Source organism: Anabrus simplex, chromosome X (genome assembly GCF_040414725.1).
Source record: "Anabrus simplex isolate iqAnaSimp1 chromosome X, ASM4041472v1, whole genome shotgun sequence".
In the NCBI taxonomy this organism is placed as follows: domain Eukaryota; kingdom Metazoa; phylum Arthropoda; class Insecta; order Orthoptera; family Tettigoniidae; genus Anabrus; species Anabrus simplex.
Window position 1 is genome coordinate 222770852 of NC_090279.1, and position 21802 is coordinate 222792653.

The following is a 21802-nucleotide window of genomic DNA, read 5'->3' on the forward strand; positions in this document are numbered from 1 at the left end:
TCGCACAATGCATTAATCATGAATAACTTCGCATAAATGATATCGTATTTAATAACTTGATTTTTACGAGAAATGACTGAAACATTCTACTAGATCTTCTATTGTCAGTCAGACACAGTTTAAAATGGGCATTTAAAAAAAAAAAAAAACGTTTCTCTCCGTGACCAAATTCATCACCCTAGGTTCTCACCCGACAGCGCGCTTCTGCTCAATTGAAAATGAGTGACCATGGATTATTATTATTAACGTCAAATTGCAGACAGAAGAATTTTACGTCGAATGAACATCTTAATTTGACATCACAAAATATAGGCAGTACACTCACACGGATGACGATCTACATTGGACGTGATATCACTTCGGAACCCTATTCAATAACTTTTTACAACATTATACAGCACTCGCAAGACTTCAAACTTTTATCCAAGTGGAAAATAAAACAAATGACTCTTTTAGTCGTACTCTCACATTTACAAAACTTAGTAGGGGTGACCACTGCGTCGTATATCCCCATTCAAATACACTTTAAGAAATCACGAGACAAGATATAAGAGGTAGTAAGATGGAAAGTCACCTACCTCATGTCGTCACGCCAGTATTCGTCATAGGGCTCACCTGTGACCCTGGCATTTTATTTAGCCATTTTTACATTCATGGCTTCACAATTTATTATTATTTCTTCAGGTTTCCTGGAATAAAGCATTAAAATAAGAAAATACCCTTCACTTGTTTGCTTGAACGCACACGATGGACTATAGTTATTTCCGCACACGAATTACTTAATCACATTAGAATTTATTCAGTACTTTGACCGTCCTATCTGGTACAATTATTTCACTCAAGAAAACTTTCTCCTCATGGAGTCAAGACTTAGCCGCAATGGCTAAAATCTGCAGTTGAACTCAGTCTACTTTCGTTGGTTTGATTTCGCAGAGCAGCTCAACAATTTTTCGTCCGCTTTGTATCACAAATGTCGGAGAAGGAGACTTCGTCATGGCGTCCCTTCATATTTATAGCAGTTACCCCCTCTCTTCGGATCTCTCCCTTTGCCGCCAAGAAAATTTCTATAAATTTTCTGACTTACCTAAACTGCAATTTCAAGAGTTTTGAAAGTGACTACATGCTTGCTACATTTCTGGCGGTAGTGTTCACGGACATTTAAAATTTTTACGGGTTCGATTTGTGAGATGATTGACCTCCTTTGATAGGCACTATATTTTTTGACTTGGCGTGGTCACGCCATGTACACGCGCTTTGAAATAGTTCATAAAAATGACTTGAGATTCTTCTGCCGTCGACACGTGTGGTTGACGTCACGTACCCCAGAGCGTGGGACCGAAGGTAATCACCCCCTCGTCACGTGTCAAATCCATGCTATCAAGAATCCAACTTTTAGTTTAATTGTTACATTATGCATAATGTTCTTAGGGCACAAAGGTCATGGGTTCAGTATGAAAGTTGATCTCAGCCAGTCAGATGGTGTCTTTCCTGATGTATAGATGATGTTGAACAACGATGTTAGACTGGGGCCGGTTGAGTCCTGTTCAGCTATAACTTTAACATCTTCAGTGTAAATTTTGTCTGGACCAATGGCTTTACCATTCTTCTGAAGTTTAATGGCATTCAATACTTCACTCTTTGTTATTTCAGGACTGGCTTCATCGATTCTTTTGTCAGGTGGTGGAGGATCATCTCTGTCATCTTTGAAGAGATATTCGATGTATTCCTTCCATCTTTTAAGTTTTTCTTCAACTCCTAAAATAATCTCATTGTTTGTATTCCTTAATATTTGTCTGCATCACTTCTTTTATAGACCACTCAGCTCTTTCACCTTTTTATTTAGGTTAAAGTGATCATGTTTCTCTTGAAGTTCCTCGATTTCCTTGCATTTGTCAGACATCCAGGATTCCTTTGCTTCTCTGCATTTTCTACGTATCTCTTTGTGTAGATTTTTGTATTTAACAGGGTCTTTATATTACAAGAAGCAAAACAAACCTCTTGCAATAACCTTTGTAGACTTTATAAAAAAGCTTACGACTATATCCATAGACCTTCAATGTTGAAAATTTTAAGAAATTTCGGGCTCCATCCAAAATTAATCAAATTGATAGAACTCACCTTAACCAACACTAAATCAAAAGTCAAGTTCAGAGGGGAATTCTCGAGCCATTCATCATAAAAATAGGCTTAATACAAGGAGATTGCTTGTCACCACTGCTGTTCAACTGTGCTTTGGAATATATGAGGGAATGGTACAAGAGTAACCCAAAGAACATCCGAATTGGAAGACCCAAAGACAACATAAGTTTAAATTGCCTAGGTTTTGCCGATGACCTTGCTCTCTTGTCCAACAATATTCAGGAAACCAGACAAGAAGTTATATCACTACAGGAAATAGCACAGAAAATTGGTCTTGGAATATCTTTGAAAAGACAGTAATCATGTTTACTGACCCACCACTCATAAACAAAATGCCATAGGAAACCAAGAAACCAAAATTGTAGATAAATTTTAATATCTGGGAGAAATCATAACATATAACCTCAATGAAAAGCCAGCAATGCATAACAGAATAAATAAACTAACCAGAGCACAATATGTCACCAAGAATACCTACAACAAAAAGGGCCTGTCAATAGCAACAAAATTAAAACAGTACAAAACAGTCACTCAACCAGAAATAACATATGCAAGCGAAACCATCTTCAAAACAACTAACACTGCACAAATAAACAAAATACTCAAGATAGAGAGAACGTGCATCAACAAATCATACCAAAACGTTGGACACTGGAGAGTAGCTTCTAATGAAACAGTCTACAAAAAAATAGAACCAGTAATGAGCACAATCAGGAAGAAACACATTTCATTTTTTGGACATCTAATCAGGATACCAGAGAACAGAATCGTCAGGAGAAAAATAGAAAAACTATGGAATAGTAAGTGCAACATTAAGTGGATTACAGAAATCAAGGAAGATATGGATGAACTACAAATTACAGTGGAAGACCTAAGAAACAAAATCGACAAAATCAAGAAACTCACAGACAAGCAAACCAGACTGCAAATCAGAATCAACAAACAGACAATAGGAAGGGTGATTTCCAATGAAGAAAGAAGGATAAGATCAGAGAGAATGAAGAAGTACTGGGCTGAAAGGAAACTGAAAAATTATTTGTATAAAGTTGGCTAGAGTGGTCCAATAAAGGCCATAAAATGTAAATAATAATTACCATATTAGCCCAAATATAACGCAATGGTTTCTATGTCAAAATATACTGATAAAAACGATGGTCATCATCTTACATGCAAAGACTCATTCTCCAATTGTACTGGCTCGTTGCTGTGAGTCACCACATGCATCCCAGCTGAGCCAGAGGTCATGAATAGACTAACATTTCTTGATCTTTGACAAATTTTTCCAATTTGTGGCTTGTTGTGTATTGTTGCTTGGGCTGGCATCATTCCATTAGCCCTTTGGGGTTCTATGTTGAACCTAGTCTGACACAACTTTAAGGCTATATATTTTGTGTGTTGGGGTGAAAATGGAGCCATGCTTTATGCAGTATTTAGCCTGGACATTTCTCTGTTCCATGCAGCCTTCTGCTGTTTGTTTTAACTGAGTTTCTTTGTCGCTTTATTATCAACATGGCGTCCAGTCATGGAATGCGAACTGATGATTATTACAGACACTTGTTTGATAGTGGCGATATCCAAGTTGCTTTACGTCGCACCGACACATATAAGTCTTCTGGCGACGATGGGATGGGAAGGAAGCGACCGTGGCCTTAATTAAGGTAAAGCCCCAGCATTTGCCTGGTGTGAAAATGGAAAAACACGAAAACCATCTTCAGGGCTCCCGAATACTGGATACTGCAGGTTATAAACTTCATTTTCCTTGTCCGTATTGAAGATCTACTTGTGATACAATTCTTTTAGGTTTGCCAATTGCCACCTTTTCAATACAATAAAAATATATTACAAACTTACATATTTATTATGATGTTTACATGGTACATGTTTCGCTCCTTTTCGTGAGCATCATCAGCCAAACTATCATTAATCTAAGATTGTGTAAGATTATAAAACAATTCTATTGGTTCAAGGTTACTCTTATAAAACTAATTGCCAATCTTATAACATTTTAAGTCATACAACAATAAAATTATGTCTAAAGTTAACACTTTTTGTCTAAAATCTTCTTCAGTCCAAACATTTTATCGCCGAAACTTATCCGGTGAACATCTTTTAAAATTGTTTAAAAATAAGAATAAAATAAAAAACTTTGAAATCTGGCTGGTTGTGTTGGTTCCCGTTGCTTAACTTGTATAATTATCATTAAAACTTCATAACAGTATTGAATATTTTCTGCAGTTGATAATTGTCGTTATGGTCGATAGATTTGTTCTCGTTGCTGGAGAGATAAACGAGATAAAAACACATTACAGAAAAAAGTCATTTTTAAACTTACAACTTTATCGTACACATTTAGAAATCTCTGACCTAACCCCGTTAGAATGGCAATCAGTACAACAATTTACTAATGAGAAACTCGTTGGTATATTAGAGAAGAAACAAAGAACTATAGAAAACAAATTATCACATTTAAGAGAGAACAAAACAAAATCCGAAAAACATATTACAAGAATAAAACAGACTAACTCAGACCTTAAAAACATCCCAACCACTGTAAATTTATCAGATGTCACCTTCACGGATAGTGAAATGAGCTTACTGAATAAAGGATCAAAATTTAATTGGCCTAACCATCATCAAATAGAAGACGTAATAACCACTGTAGCTGAAGTAGAATCTAATATAGGGAAATTGCCTTTACACTAGAATCGCAAAGTGATACAAGATTCGAAGTTAAAAAGAAACTTCCAACTTTAGTAAAAGAAATAAATAACAACTTAAATCCCGACCTCACTAAACAAATCATAGAATTAAAAACTAAAATCAACGAAAGCAACATAATAGTAACCAAAGCTGATAAAGAAGAAACTACAGTTATTTTAAATAAGCAAGATTACATTAAGAAAACAGAAGAATTTTTCTCAAATGGAGCCTATTCGATAATACAGAAAGATCCTACAATCAAAATTCAACAAAACCTAAAGAAATTACTTAAAAATTCGTCTTTTCTCTTTAATGATCTAGAATGTCAGAAGCTGATAAATATGAATCCCAAAATACCAACAGCCAGAGCCATGCCTAAAATCCATAAAGCTAACATATCTATGCGACCATTAATTAACTGCATGAATAGCCCAACATATAAGACCTCTAAATTTATACATCATTTTTTGAAAAAGCACTATCAATTTTACAATAATTCTACAATTAATAATTCAATAGAATTCTGTGATAAACTAAATAAATTCGAACTGCAACCACATCATAAAATGTGTTCATATGATATAACTAACATGTACTCCTGCATACCGATCAACGAAACCATTAATATAATCAAAATAAATTTATTCAATCATAGTAAATTAAGTGAGTGTGAAATAGAAGAATTCATAAATGTATTAAGATTTACTTTAAATAATAATTACTTCACATTTAATCAAAAGATATATCAGCAAATGTGCTTAAGAATGGGTGACCCTGCATCAGGTATACTAGCTAACATTTATATGGATCATTTAGAACACGTTAAAATTTTAAATAACATAGATGGACTAAACCTTTGGCTGAGATACGTGGATGACACGTTTGTTATAATAGACAGTAAACTGAACAATAGTGATAATATTTTGGATTTCTTAAATAAATTAGACAGTAATATAAAATTCACTAAGGAAGATGAAAGGAACAATTCATTAAGTTTCCTAGATATAAATGTAAAGAGAGCAGGAAACAAATTTGACTTCCAGATTTATAGAAAACCGACGTTTACTCCAGTAATGATCAAAAACGAGTCACTCCACCCCAACTCTCACAAACAGGCAGCATTTTTTAGTTTGGTTTACAGAGCCCTAAAAATTCCACTAACAAACAAGAATTTAAAGAAAGAACTTGAATTTATAAAAGATCTAGCACTCAATAACGGTTACAAAATAGAAATGATTAACAAAATCATTAATAAGGTGAAAATAAAATTGGCCACTAATCTTGTACCAGATAAAAATAAAAAATCCAAATTTGCAACTTTCATATTTACTAACCCAGCTATACGAGGTGTGTTCAAAAAAAGACCAAACTGTGGCTAGAAAAACTTTATTATGTAGCTTTCATCATTTCACAGACTGTCCCCTTCAAAATAGTCCCCTGCACTATCAACAGCGTGTTGCCAACGTTTCTTCCACTTTTGTAATGCTTCCTGGAATGCACTTTATTTGATGGCGCGAAGTTGCCTCGTCGCATTCTTCTTGATCTCTTCAATGTCTTGGAAACGATGTCCTTTCAAGGTGGTTTTCAGTTTGGGGAATAAGAAAAAGTCTGCTGGAGCCAAGTCGGGAGAATAGGGCGGATGGGGCACAACAGGAATTTGGTGTTTTGCCAGATAACTGCGGACCGAGAGAGAGGCATGTGCTGGCGCATTGTCGTGGTGCAACATCCAGGATTTGTTTTCCCACAGTTCAGGCCTCTTCCTGCGCACAGCATCTCTCAAATGCGTTAAAACATTCTGGTACAGTTCTTTGTTCACTGTCTGGCCTCGGGGTACAAACTCGTGATGGACAATGCCTTTCCAATCAAAAAACACAATCAGCATCACCTTGATGTTTGAACGACTCATTCGTGCTTTTTTCGGTCGAGGAGAACCTTTCCCCACCCACTGTGATGATTGCCTTTTGGTTTCAACATCGTAACCGTACACCCACGTCTCATCTCCAGTGATGATGTTCTTCAGGAAGTTGTCATCAGCATCTGCGTTAGGAAGCATTTCCTGACTGATGCTGGCTCGGTTCTCTTTTTGATCGTCAGTCAGCAAACGAGGGACAAATTTAGCACCGACGCGCCGCATCTGAAGTTTTTCGGTTAAAATTGCATGACATGATCCTACGCTGATGCACACCTGATCAGCAACCTCTCGGACTGTCAAACGACGATTTCCACGAATCACTTCACGAACTCTCTCGACATGGCGGTCGTCTGTTGATGTGGAAGGTCGCCCAGGCCTAGGGTCTTCAGTGACAGATGTTCTGCCGTCTTTGAAACGTTTAAACCACTCGTAGCATTGTGTACAACTCATGCATTCCTCCCCGTATGCTAGCTTCAACATTTCAAATGTTTCCACAAACGTTTTCCCAACTTTGAAGCAGAACTTCACGCACATGCGTTGTTCCTCAAGCTGTTTCATTATAGAATTCGACGAACATGTGACACACGCAATCTTTTCAGAGGCTCTAACTCAACTGATAATGCAGGCAATGGAATGCGGAAAGCAGCGGTCTGTTGTCAGAAGTTGCCGCTAGGCGCCGCCACAGTCACAACTCGCTCAATGTTGCGGTTTGCGCGCAATTTACAAAGTTCGGTCTTTTTTTGAACACACTTCGTATACCAAATCACTAATACCATCAAAAAATAAAATATTAACATTGCTTTCAAGACCCAAAACACGAACCGAAACGTTTTCTTCAACCACAATAAAGTTAATACAAATAGTAATCAATACCAAGGATCTGGAATATATAGGCTCACATGCGCAGAGTGCAATTTTTCATTCGTTGGCCAGACTGGCCGAAGCTTTATAATAAGATATCTAGAACATGTAAATGCAGCCAAACACAGGAAACATTCTGCAATGAGTACACACATGCAAGAAACTGGACACAGTTTTACAACTGTTGAAAGGGATTTAAAAATCTTAAGAAGAGTAGAAAAAGGAAAAGAAATGACGGAATAGGAAAACATATACATTCATTTAGATCAACAATACAATAAAAATCTAAATGACGAAATAGAAATAAAGAATCCCATCTTATTACAATTACCGGAGCTAATACAAATACTCAAATCAGATATAAATAAATTCTATAAACATTTTAATCCGATAAAAGTTAATGGCTTATTGACACAAACAAACTCAACTCCTCCCCTCACTTCCCCTAGACTATCCCCTCGACTATCCCCTCCAGAGTCTACTGCAGCTACCAATGCGCCGCCTACGTTAACTTCCCCTTTCCACTCCCCGCCAAAACGTAAACTCATCCACACTCACTCATACAACACAAGAAGTACAAACAGGATAACAAGTAGTTCTCAAGAGGCTAGGAGTAACACCAAACAATTACAAAGCAGAAAGGAAAGTAAGTGACAATTCTTCCAATAAGATGTTATACAGAAACACAATCAAAACCATAAACATATAATTTTTATCTTTCATTACAGATACACCAACGAGCCATTATGGAACGTTCGAGAACATTTTAAATCCAATATCACATCAGTGTTTTATCAACAAGTTTGTTCACGAACAATTTTACCCCATTGATAATATAAATTAATATAAATACATTTTATAAATGTTACTCCAGCAACGAGAACAAATCTATCGACCATAACGACAATTATCAACTGCAGAAAATATTCAATACTGTTATGAAGTTTTAATGATAATTATACAAGTTAAGCAATGGGAACCAACACAACTAGCCAGATTTCAAAGTTTTTTATTTCATTCTTATTTTTAAACAATTTTAAAAGATGTTCACCGGATGAGTTTCGGCGATAAAATGTTTGGACTGAAGAAGATTTTAGACAAAAAAGTGTTAACTTAAGACATAATTTTATTGTTGTATGACTTAAAATGTTATAAGATTGGCAATTAGTTTTATAAGAGTAACCTTGAACCAATAGAATTGTTTTATAATCTTACACAATCTTAGATTAATGATAGTTTAGCTGATGATGCTCACGAAAAGGAGCGAAACATGTACCATGTAAACATCATAATAAATATGTAAGTTTGTAATATATTTTTTTTGTATTGAAAACGTGGCAATTGGCAAACCTAAAAGAATTGTATCACAAAAAGAATTGTATTACTGGATACTGGCCGCACTTAAGCGACTGCAGCTATCCAGCTCGGTAGTGGCGATATCGACGTTGATTTGTTGATTGATTCTGAAAGTGAAATTCGTGTTCCTGAATCTTCGAAAACAGTTTTTTGAGTGAGGATGAGGAAATTGAGGTGGAAGACAGTGGCAAAAACGGTGATGAAGTGACTGCGATTTTTCAAAATATCCTCGCAACAGTCCTATGGAATACACACCTCCTAATACAGGAAAGAAGCCGGTAGCTTTAGTGAACACTTTTCAAGTATATAATATGCAGCAAAAGGCAGAAAATAAGCCTGAAGTGAGTCACAAGCCTTATAATGATTCTTATGGGGGATGTTATGAAACAAAATGCCTGTATGCGCGGCCCACGGAACAGCTGTGATTGAAGAATTTTGTCTGAATGGGAATCTACATATCATAGATGCTCCTGAGGTTAAAAAACTGAGGGCTGTGCCGTGGGAACCCAGGAATGCAGCCAATAAAATGCCTTTGGAAGTACCACATGTTCACAAAATATTGCTAGTAAATTCTTTAACATAATGGATAATATAGAAATGTGCAGTTCATATTTTTAATGTAAAAATTCAGCATTTTGCTAAAGTGAGTATTTTCTTCCCATGCTTGTCTAATATTAAAATGGACCTGTTAGAGATGCAGGTGAAAAAATTAATTGGACCCCAAAAGGTTAATGCATTGAATTTTTGTTACTATTCCATTCATGGTGGATTGTTTGGAAAGGAGAATGTGTGTTTGTCACTTCAGTAAAATAAGAGAGAGAGAGTTTATTTGTGGTATGCGCTTCAAATTGTGAATTTTATCCAGTTCAAAATGTACTAATAATTTACAGGTTGTGACAAATTTGGTGTTTCTGAGTGTAATATGTGAGGTTGGTGGAAAGACGATAAAGGTTAAGGCTACGATTTGATGAGTTTTATTTAAAAAATAACTTTTTTTTTTCTTCTTACAGAAATGAACCTAACATTTTATTCTGCTGACCTCAGTTAGACACTGTGTTAAATAATGCAGTTATATTAGCATTAAATGATGCAGGTTTTGGAAGACGCTGGCTGCACAATCTATTTTTATCATAGTTGCCTTTGTTGTAGAACCACTATGTCAACTGTCATACATTTATAATGTTACGTGCTCAAGCGCCGTCAGCCTTGTCGCAGGCCCTTCGGTATTACCTGAAAGGGGATGTCTAATCCAGCTCGGGAAACTTCCCAGCCCGCCCGAGGACATGCCATGGCCTTTCCTCTATTGTTCCCTTCATCTAGTTTCTCCATGCGATTTCTAGAAGATATGAGAGGAAAGTTCGATCTCCAACCGAACCTTGAATGTTCTAGTGGCCCAGCATCGAGGTATAAATACAAGGCCCCTGCGAGTGAGCTGTTGTTGTGGAGTCGGAGAGACCAGTGTGTGTGTAACTAGAGGTGGCAGAACGGTAGGCTGTACTGTGTGTTCGTGTAATTCTGTGGATTGAGAATTGCCGTGAATCAGCGAGGAATCGTGCTGTCGTGAGTGCGAGGATAAATGGACCTGTGTTAATGTTCGCCGTTGAGCTGTTTAGTCATTCACTACATTGGACTGTGTGAAGTACATCGTCGTGTGCTGTATAGCCAGTGTTCAAATCCAGCTGTCTACGCACAGCGACTGTAGGAGGTGACTGGACTTGGGGGCAAGTGAAGGTAAGGAAGGGAACGGGCTGGTCCCTTACTGCGCCATAAGGTAGAGGGACTTGTGTCGCCATTGTTTGTGTTTAAATATGTGTATGTGTATTTATTAGGCAGTCCTGAAATAAATTAGATTAATGAACGTATAACATGGCAGGGAGGGATTCAGTTAGGTGGAAATGTAGTAAGCAGTTTGGCCTATGCTGACGACTTGGTCTTAATGGCAGATTGTGCCGAAAGCCTGCAGTCTAATATCTTGGAACTTAAAAATAGGTGCAATGAGTATGGTATGAAAATTAGCCTCTCGAAGACTAAATCGATGTCAGTAGGTAAGAAATTCAATAGAATTGAATGTCAGATTGGTGATAAAAAGCTAGAACAGGTCGATAATTTCAAGTATTTAGGTTGTGTGTTCTCTCAGGATGGTAATATAGTAAATGAGATTGAATCAAGATGTAGTAAAGCCAATGCAGTGAGCTTGCAGTTGCGATCAGCAGTATTCTGTAAGAAGGAAGTCAGCTCCCAGACGAAACTATCTTTACATCGGTCTGTTTTCAGACCAACTTTGCTTTATGGGAGCGAAAGTTGGGTGGACTCAGGATATCTTATTCATAAATTAGAAGTAACAGACATGAAAGTAGCAAGAATGATTGCTGGTACAAACAGGTGGGAACAATGGCAGGAGGGTACTCGGAATGAGGAGATAAAGGCTAATTTAGGAATGAACTCGATGGATGTAGCTGTACGCATAAACCGGCTTCGGTGGTGGGGTCATGTGAGGCGAATGGAGGAGGATAGGTTACCTAGGAGAATAATGGACTCTGCTATGAAGGGTGAGAGAAGTAGAGGGAGACCAAAGCGACGATGGTTAGACTCGGTTTCTAACGATTTAAAGATAAGAGGTATAGAACTAAATGAGGCCACAGCACTAGTTGCAAATCGAGGATTGTGGCGACGTTTAGTAAATTTTCAGAGGCTTGCAGACTGAATGCTGAAAGGCATAACAGTCTATAATGATAATGTAATGTGTGTATGTATGAAACAGATGGAGTTTTATTCATAACTATAAGTTAGGAATATTATTATGGTCCGTATTGACAATTGATCACTATGAAAGGGTAGAGAAGGGTCCACCTTTTAAAAGTTGTTAGACGACGTAAAAAAAAACTACGGAAAGTGACAGATACGTCTGGTTGTTGACCAGCTCGGCTTGTATACTATGTTACGTAATGCATGTGAGCTGCGTCCTTTACAGGAAGATTATAGGCCACGATCCATTTGTCTGCAGTTTTGTACTTCAATATTGCATGGTAACTTCTATCGTCATACGTGTTATTCAATAGACAAACGTTACGTTTGTAGCCCAAGAATGTTGGCAAATAAGAATAAGTATTCAAAGGTTCAAAGACAAAAAAAATGAAATTAAATTTTGATAGGCTTGTTGCGGCATTCTTACAGCAGAAACAAAACTAGGGTTATCCAGTAAGTCACAGAGTTCTGGCAATTGAATGTGAGGCAAGCTTGTGATGGTGTTCTGGACTTACGACATCAGATTGCGCCTATAAGCGTTAGAATGCCAAAGATAGGTGCCCACGGTTTCGCTCACCTTTACTAATTCAACCATTATATGATTTTAAACCATTTATTTAAAGCAAAATAAAAACCTACACGTCGCTTTTACCTACATTGCATGAATTACATTATTTTTATTTTTATTATATTGTTACTTTCATTGCTTAAGATACTGGTTTGGCGGACGGTACAAATATAAAACAATGTAAAAAAATAAAAAAATTCTTATAGAGCCTGTGGATGAACTATATTAGGTGTCCTTCCATTTGGAGCTAAGATGTATAGTGGGTGTGCCTTTCCAAATCATGAACAACCCATGTACAGTTGACAGCGTCATCATTTCTTGGAGCTAAAATTGCTGTTTGACACAGCCATAACGTTCGAGTTGGTCGTGCGGTCAGGGGCGCGCCGCTGTGAGCTTGCATCCGGGAGATAGTGGGTTCGAATCCCACTGTCGGCAGCCTTGAAGATGGTTTTCCGTGGTTTCCCATTTTCACACCAGGCAATTTTCGGGCTGTACCTTAATTAAGGCCACGGCCTTTCCTACCCCATCATCGCCGTAAGACCTATCTGTTGCAGGTTATAAAAGATCTACTTTTGATACAAATTCTTATAATTTTGTTAAATACCACCTATTTAATACAATAATGATGTAATAAAAACTTACGTATTATTTATTAAGTTGTTGATATGGTTCATGTTTCGCTCCTTTTTTGTGAGCTTCATCAGCCAATTATCATTTACTTAAGGTTATATAAGATTATGAATCTAGTCTATTGGATTAAATTATGCTTGTAAACCTGATTGACAAGTCTTATAATATTTTACAAGTCATATAACAATAAAATTCTGTCTTTAAGTTAAAACGTATTTGTCTAAAATCTATCTAAGTCCAACATTTTATTGATGAAAATCATCTGGTGAACATCCCTTAAAATTATTTTTAAAAACCTTTTGAGATATGGCTAATTGTATTGATTCAATGTTGCTTGATTTGTATGGTTGCCGTTGAAACTTCGTTGACTATATTAACAATTTTCTACAGTTGATAATTGCCTACGTTATGAACATTTAACTTGTTCTCGATGTTGCTGGAGTAACATTTGCAGAAAATGTATTAGCATTCATTTTATGTTGTCAATACGAGAATATTGTTTGTGGTCAAACTTGTTGGTGAATAAACACTTTCTAATGTGAGGTAGAATTTGAATGGTTCTCGTATGTTCCAAATTGGATACCAACAAGTTTGACCACAAACAATATTCTCGTATTGACAACATAAAATTAATGCTAATACATTTTCTACAAATGTTACTCCAGCAACATCGAGAACAAGTTAAATGTTCATAACGTAGGCAATTATCAACTGTAGAAAATTGTTAATATAGTCAACGAAGTTTCAACGGCAACCATACAAATCAAGCAACATTGAATCAATACAATTAGCCATATCTCAAAAGGTTTTTAAAAATAATTTTAAGGGATGTTCACCAGATGATTTTCATCAATAAAATGTTGGACTTAGATAGATTTTAGACAAATACGTTTTAACTTAAAGACAGAATTTTATTGTTATATGACTTGTAAAATATTATAAGACTTGTCAATCAGGTTTACAAGCATAATTTAATCCAATAGAATAGATTCATGATCTTATATAACCTTAAGTAAATGATAATTGGCTGATGAAGCTCACGAAAAAGGAGCGAAACATGTACCATATCAACAACTTAATAAATATATAAGTTTTTATTACATTATTGTATTAAATAGGTGGTATTTAACAAAATTATAAGAATTTGTATCACAAGACCTATCTGTATCGGTGCGATGTACAGCCATTAGCAAAAACAAAACAAAAAAATTATACAGCCATACATGATTGGTGAAATGCTGTGACCATCAGATCTCTCCATGCCATAAATTTGGCTGTGCATCTTACAGGTACACACAGACTAACACTTCCGGATATCCCCACAGACTGAATATGGCTCTTCGTGTCGGGGACTGAAAATGGCTTCCTGTGTCATGGACTTAGAATGGCACCTTGACTGATATGCGTACTCCTTGTTTATTATCATATACTATATGTTTCCTCTAAATAAAATAATAAATAAAGATTTAACGGAAAAAAATACAGTTCACATTTTATTGCTGGTATAGCAAAATCCTCGTATTATCTAAAATTTTAGGTGAATGAAATGAATATTAGGTAAATATGAAATAAATAAATAAATAAAAGCTATTCAAAGTAATATAAGTAATTAATGAACGGAGGTGTTTACTTGTATACAAAATCATCTAAGTATATGCCTATGTTAAAGAATTCAGAACCAGGTAAGGTGGCCGTGCAGTTAGGGACGCACAGCTGTGAGCTTGCATCCAGGAGAAAATGGGTTCAAACCCCACTGTCAGCAGCCCTGAAGATGGTTTTCTGTGGTTTCACATTTTTACACTAGGCAAATGCTGGGACTGTACCTTAAGGCCATTGCCACTTCCTTCCCACTCCTAGCCCTTTCGTATCCCATCGTCGTTATAAGACCTGTCTGTGTCGGTGCGACGTAAAGCAAATAGTAAAAAGAAAAAAACTTCAGATATCTGCGTGCCGTGGATTTGGCTGGGTGTTGCACACACACGCGCGCGCGCGCACACACACACACACACACACACACACACACACACACACACACACACACACAGACCAACACTTCCGGATATCACAGACTGAATATGGCTCCTCATGTCAGGGACCAAAAATGGCTTCCAACGTCATGGTATTAAAATGACTCCTTGATATGTATTATCTCTCATATACATAGCCTAGCGACAGTGAATCTATACATTTAATCCTGGTGACAGCACGTTGAGTTGTCATATTCTAGCAGATGTTTTCCGACGGTTTATCGTTGATAACTCCCCAATGAACGCGAAAATGGAATATCCAGGTTTGAGGTGTATATGGACTCCCATCCACCTATGTTAAAAATTTCAGACCTCTGCGTGCCATAGATTTGGCTGGGCATCATCACACACACACACACACACACACACACACACATATAGACAAACACTTCCTTTTATTATTATAGATAGATTAAAATAAAGCTTTTATCCGTGGGATTTATTGTAAGGCTTATTAAATTTTCTTAGTTCTGGGAGAGCTTCAATATATTGTAATTACATTCATTATTTCCATTTTTGGAAATATCTTCTGAAAATTCAGGGTTGCCTTATATTCCAGCCAGTATATTGTTGTTATTGATGGATTTGAGTAACTCAAAAGCAGAGCGCTTCGACCCTGGCTCCTGTCAGTAGATTTACCAGTAGGTAAAATAACTCCTGCAGGACAAAACATCTCTGAAAACTGTACATGAAGTTTGTAGCATGTGAATTGAATAACCATTTAAGTTCCCAGAACAGAACCAGTTGTGAATATATTGACAAAAATTGTAGGTACTCAAACTCTCAAGAGCATGTGTGATTGTCTGTTGTCAGGGATCCCAACTGGAACCTGAGCGACTACATTCGCAGCTACTACGAGGAGCTTAAGTCATGGCGTGCTGTGTATTGGAGGTTGTGGGGAGACTGTCACTTCATGTTCTGTGCCAGCTGCCACGCCTACTTCCCCATGAGCCAGACCAAATGGTGTTGCTACCATCCTGAGCAGCCTCAGTTCTTCACTATGGAGCACCAGCGTTCCACCACCTATCCCATAGGACGCTACCCTTGCTGTGGAGCACGCTCCTATCGCTACGAGGTGCTCAGGAATGAGTCTGTGAGTGTCACCTTCCACTAGGTGGTGATAAGATTTCTTTGTAGACTCATTAGTTGTGTGTAGGCTACCCTTTTGCAGGGCCTGCCCATGTGATGTTTGAACCGTGCCTGTGCTTTCACTAAAACGATAACTCCTAAACCATGTATGCAAATTACATACTATAAAGGGTATTTTTATCTTAATATGATTATTAATATTATAAACAGTCTATTTTGATAACAACATGTGAGCTCTTTAGGCTTTTTCAATTCTGATATTACCCGCGTTTCGCCCCAGTGGAGCAGAGGGCTACATTTTTATAATGATTACATGATTTATCTCAAAATAAGGTTTTAATTTGAATGTTGACTTTTTTTTATTGCAAACTATAACTTAAAAGCACTTATTGAGGGCTACCTTTTGCTGATAGGTATATGCTGTCGAGCACTCTTTGTACAGATCTCATTGCTCGAAAAAAAAATGCACTTAATGGCCTTTTACTGTCGACCCTTTGTAGAGCTCTCAGTGCTTGACGGAAAACACTTACTGATGGCTACCTTTTAATGGCTGGTATATACCATCCTAGACTTCCTGTAGAGCTCTCTATGCTTGACAGAAAACCTTTATTGAGGGCTGTCTTTACTGACTGTGCTAGACTTTGTGTAGAGCTCGACAATTCTTCCACATATTTGGGGGTTTTGTTGATGGTTTAGGCAGCGTAGGTCAAGAAATTGCTATAATTGCCGATATTTTCCACTAGAATTGGCACTGCTTGGTTCCCTTTTATTATAGATTAATAGTTCCAAACACATCAGCCTTCCTCTGTACAAAAGCTGTGAAACCTGCATGATAATCCTTTGGGTCATTCTCAAGGTTATCCTATACATACGGACAGTCAAATAAACTTGTTTACTAACACATAAGCTGAAAGTAAGAAGGAAGAGCAGCAGGGACTTGTAGGGTATGACTTCCTTCAGTTCAGTTTATTTCATCTAAACTAGGCTGTTGATGTAAATACTGTATTTACTTGCATGTATCTTGCAATTTCACCCCAATTATTCGAGATTAAAAATCTGGATACGAGATACATGCAGGGAAACAGGAAATCGAACATGCGTTTTCAAAGTAACACAAGCATCTGCAGAGTTTCATTACAGTACATAACATGTAACTTCATATGTACAAATGTATAAAATGTTCGGTCCCGTGCCCTTTTCATCTTCCATTTCACTGATCACTTGTAGAAAAACATTCAGGTGGGATGGGTAGCTCAGGTCGTAGAGTCCTGAGCTCAAGTAGGTTGGTTCGACCCCAAGGTGCCTCTTGTCGGTAGATTTACTGCCACGTTAAAGAACTCCTGCTTGACAAAATTCCGGTGCCTCTGTATCTCCAAAAACCATACAAGTAGTTAGAGGGATGTAAAACCAAGAACATTGTTATTTAAAATATTCAGTCTACTGTCTATGATTGTCAGTTCAAATATTTAGTGGGCTTTCGGAGACTGCCAGACTTTGAAGTGTATGCAAGCTTGCATGCCACAGGAGATATTCGTGTTGCCCTAATGTTGACTCCTATGACAAGCCTGTGTAAGATACATGCTCCTTTCTTTTTCCCCTATGCAAGTAAATACGGCAGTAGATCTTTCTATCAAATATAATGGAGAATTTATTTAGTGGGCTTTCAGAGACTGCTAAACTTTGAAGTGTATGCAAGCAGCCTTAATGTTGACTCCTGAAGACAAGCCTCTGTGAGATATACGCAGGTAAATATGGCAGTAACTTCCTCAATCAATCAGTCACTACTGATCTGCATTTAGGTTAGTCGCCCAGGTGGCAGATTTCCTATCTGTTGATTTGCTAGCCTTTTCTTAAATGATCGCAAAGAAATTGGAAATTCATTGAACATCTCCCTTGGTGAAATGAAATGTCGTATGGCTTTTAGTGCCGGGATATCCCAGGACGGGTTCGGCTCGCCAGGTGCAGGTCTTTCTATTTGACACCCGTAGATGACCTGCGCGTCGTGATGATGATGAAGACAGCACACACACCCAGCCCCTGTGCCATTGGAATTAACCAATTAAGGTTAAAATCCCCGACCCGGCCGGGAATCAAACCCGGGACCCTCTGAACCGAAGGCCAGTACGCTGCCCGTTCAGCCAACGAGTTGGACATCTCCCTTGGTAATTTAAAGATAAAAATTTCATGATGTTCCGTATTGAACTGTATCACAATTAAATTGAAATAACAAATAATGTAGTTCAACCTATTCAATACAAATAAATAAGAAATGTCGAGTTACATTTCTGTTTAATTATAAGAGGTACCGGTTTCGACCCCAATCTGGGTCATCATCAGCTGAATAAAATGCATAAACAATGCATAGGTAAATAAGAAATTAAAGAATGAGTCTTTCACAAAAACTGTTAAAGAGGCAAAATAAGAAGATGGGGATTGGCACTGTGCGATTTTAAATCGTGAAAACTAGAAGAAGTAGAAGGTCAGTCACTTATATGAATTAAGGCGCGATCTTCTGAATAGTAGCACAATACATGCAAAGTTCGGCAGTCTCCAAATGTTTAAGAGAAGAGGTCAGGCACGAAGTCACAACATAATTTAATGAATATGAAGTCCAAAATGGTGTGCACTGTGCCGGACATTGATTGTGTTGCGCTGATCTTCAGCAGCTAGCAATTCGCTTCAATCAAGCGACTCGTCTTCGATTTCTAAATAATCAAAAACTAAAATGCTTAAATAGCTCAACAAAATAATTTAGTGGTTTAAGGTAGGTCTGGAACAACATCTCACAATTACAGTGCATAACCAACACAAGAAGAAAGAGACTAGAAACCAACTCAATGAACAAGTAGCAACACGGAATAAGGAAGGATTAAAATATTACACAAATCCATGGCATAAAGGAGGAATATTTTCAGAGCAAGGAAACGATTGACTAGACCAGTTGGAGACCTCTTAAATTTCAAGATGACAGGTTCCGGAATAGTATGTCATCAGCAACAGATCAGACAATTAACACCAAGCTAAGAATAACTTACAGATCAATTACAGTAAAACCTCGTTAATTCAAAGTCCTTGGGACGCAAAAATCCGACTTCGAATTACGTGATTTTGAATTAACCGCCAACACGTACTTCGGAAATGCCAAGTGGCCTAACAGTATATTCTAAGACCCGTTACTGCATGCAGTTAACTTTGATTCACAGTTTAAAGCTCTCAAATGTCATGGAAAAAACTATTTCCAAATGTATACAACAAGGTGCATTTGCAGTATTCAAATAATGCACTTGGATAACTCACCGGCAAACATAACCTCACGCAGTCAAATCAAAAGAAAGAAAACATGATTCAAAGACGAGGAGAAATTTATACTGGCTCCCCTGTGCAAGTGCTTTATTAATTGGATTACTGTACTGTATGCATTTTCGATGCCTTATGCTTGCACGGAATGTACCCAATGTCCTTAAAACATCGCGACTTATCAAACTTTCCTATGACGACGGGAGAAAGTTTCTCGCTTCCGTCCACCTTACAACAACAGTACAGTGACTATACTTGTATGATTTCCTGCCATGGCATTTCTAAGACCCATTAATGTATGCAATCACCTTGATTCTCAGTTTAAACTTTTCAAATGCCATGGCAAACACTATTTCAGAAATGTATCCAACAAGGTGCATTTACATTATTCAAATAATGCTCTTGTATACAACAATGACAAACATAACCTCACGCAACGAAAGGAAGAAAAACACGATTCAAAGACGAGGAAAAATTATGCTGGCTCCCCTGTGCAATCTTTTGGATTAGGCCTACTGTATTTTCACACCAGGCAAATGCTGGGGCTGTACCTTAATTAAGGCCATGGCCGCTTCCTTCCAACTCCTAGGCCTTTCCTATCCCATCGTCGCCATAAGACCTATCTGTGTCAGTGCGATGTAAAGCCCCTAGCAAAAAAAAAAAAAAGAAAGGCCTACTGTACTGTCTGCATTTTTAGATGTCTTGTACTGGCATGGAAAGTGCTCGACGCCCTTCAACGTCGTGGCTTTTAGAACTTTCCTATGACAGGGAAAGGAAGTCTCTCGCTTCCGTGTGCAGTGTGCACTGCATAGCAACACAGTACATTTGCCGGCTGGCAATTCTCTCCTTTAAAACCATAAGTCCATTTGGCCTGAGCATTTAAAAAAATAAGACAAACGAACAATGTAGTGTCATCGACATTGACAATATTGGTGTGTACGAAGTGATTATAGGCTATAAGCCATGCTTTTTCGCCAACTGTCTGCATTGCTAGAGTTCGCGGATTCTACCTCTCCGCACACTGCCTGCTACGTGATATTGTGAATTATGGTGTTCCTAAAACCGCCGAATACAAAATCATTACGATTCCGCTCTGTAGACACACCAAAGTAGGTGAAAGTGAGCAAAGTTACCCCTTCAAGTTCCGGAAGACGCGTTCTTTCATGACGCGGAGAAATTTTGAATTTAAATTACTCTGTAAATTTTTTTTTTCAAAATGCAAAGGCAGTTTCAAATTAAAAGTCTGAATTTCGGTAACAGGACCGACATTGTTCTTCGAATTACGCGTATTTCGAATTAAACGATTTAAATAACATGCAAAACCGTACCTCATGTTTCCGGGAACGAGAGCTGCTTCGAATTAGGCGAGATTTTGAATTATCGAGGTTCTACTGTACTAACACTTTACAAGACCATAATAAGCACCATGGAACCAACGGGACAGAAATAAGGAAGGAAGAAACTCAGGAGGGAAAACCATCTGGAATCAGATAACTAACCTACTACACAGGATCACTAATTCATTCCACAACGAGATGTCTAATCAATTTAAAAGGCAATGAAAACCTCAGATCAGAAGACTGAAAAGGGAAATAACGAGCAACGACCCACACAGTGTACACCACCGGATATCCCTTAGGATCTCAGCATTATCTGGTGTATAAATACGTGATATCCACATCACACTGTCGCTTAACGGCCAAACAGGAACCTACTCCTATTCCCAGGAGAGCTGGCAAATAAAATATAAGTGGTGGAATACAAGGCAAGTCCATGGAAAACTCTCAAAGTAACATGAAGAAGGCAGTACACTGCTAATAGATCCCATAATCCATCAGCAGTTAGATTCCAGTACCGACTAGGGGAGTATTAGCTAGTCCCATACCTAACTAACAAACCCGCAGAATGGTAGGATGACCAACGAACAATGTCAACATACACTAGAAGATCCACTGAGAGAAAAACACCAAAGAGTGGCAGATAAAATTAAAATGAGCTTTACAGAAGAACGAATAACAGACACGACATCAGATCAACAGGTCATGCAAGCATACATGGGATAAAGAAACCAGAACCCACCAAATTAACAAGTTACATTAACTAGGACCAAATAGTTCCACCAGAGTTATGGACCTATGCACAGATTTATTTCCAAATCTACAGAGACACGAGTAACATTAAAGACAGTACACTGCCCATACCGAAGTGCCTTAACCATTTTAAAACAACCCAATAAAACAACACAACCATAAAGACCACCCAGACACGTACCAGCCCATAAGGGATAAAGGATCTACTATCCTCAGCAACATGCTCAGTAATCAATATGCCACCCCATATCAAATCCATGGTACCTTAACAATATAACCACTCAACACAGGATCATAGCCATACCATTTAGGTTTAAAAGAGTGTTCACCCCTCTGGCCAAAGACCCAATTACATCACGCAACACCCAACAATAAGTAGATATGGTAG

At 37.7% G+C, this 21802-nt stretch overlaps 1 protein-coding gene across 1 annotated transcript in view; it reads left to right on the forward strand.

Annotated features, from left to right (window-relative positions):
• LOC136886492 (SANT and BTB domain regulator of class switch recombination) overlaps positions 1 to 21802 on the forward strand; it is a 299987-nt gene that overhangs the window by 70248 nt on the left and 207937 nt on the right. The window contains exon 7 of the mRNA XM_067159307.2: positions 15752 to 16031. Within this exon, the coding sequence (XP_067015408.1) occupies positions 15752 to 16031 (280 nt within the window). The remainder of the gene's footprint in view (positions 1 to 15751; positions 16032 to 21802) is intronic.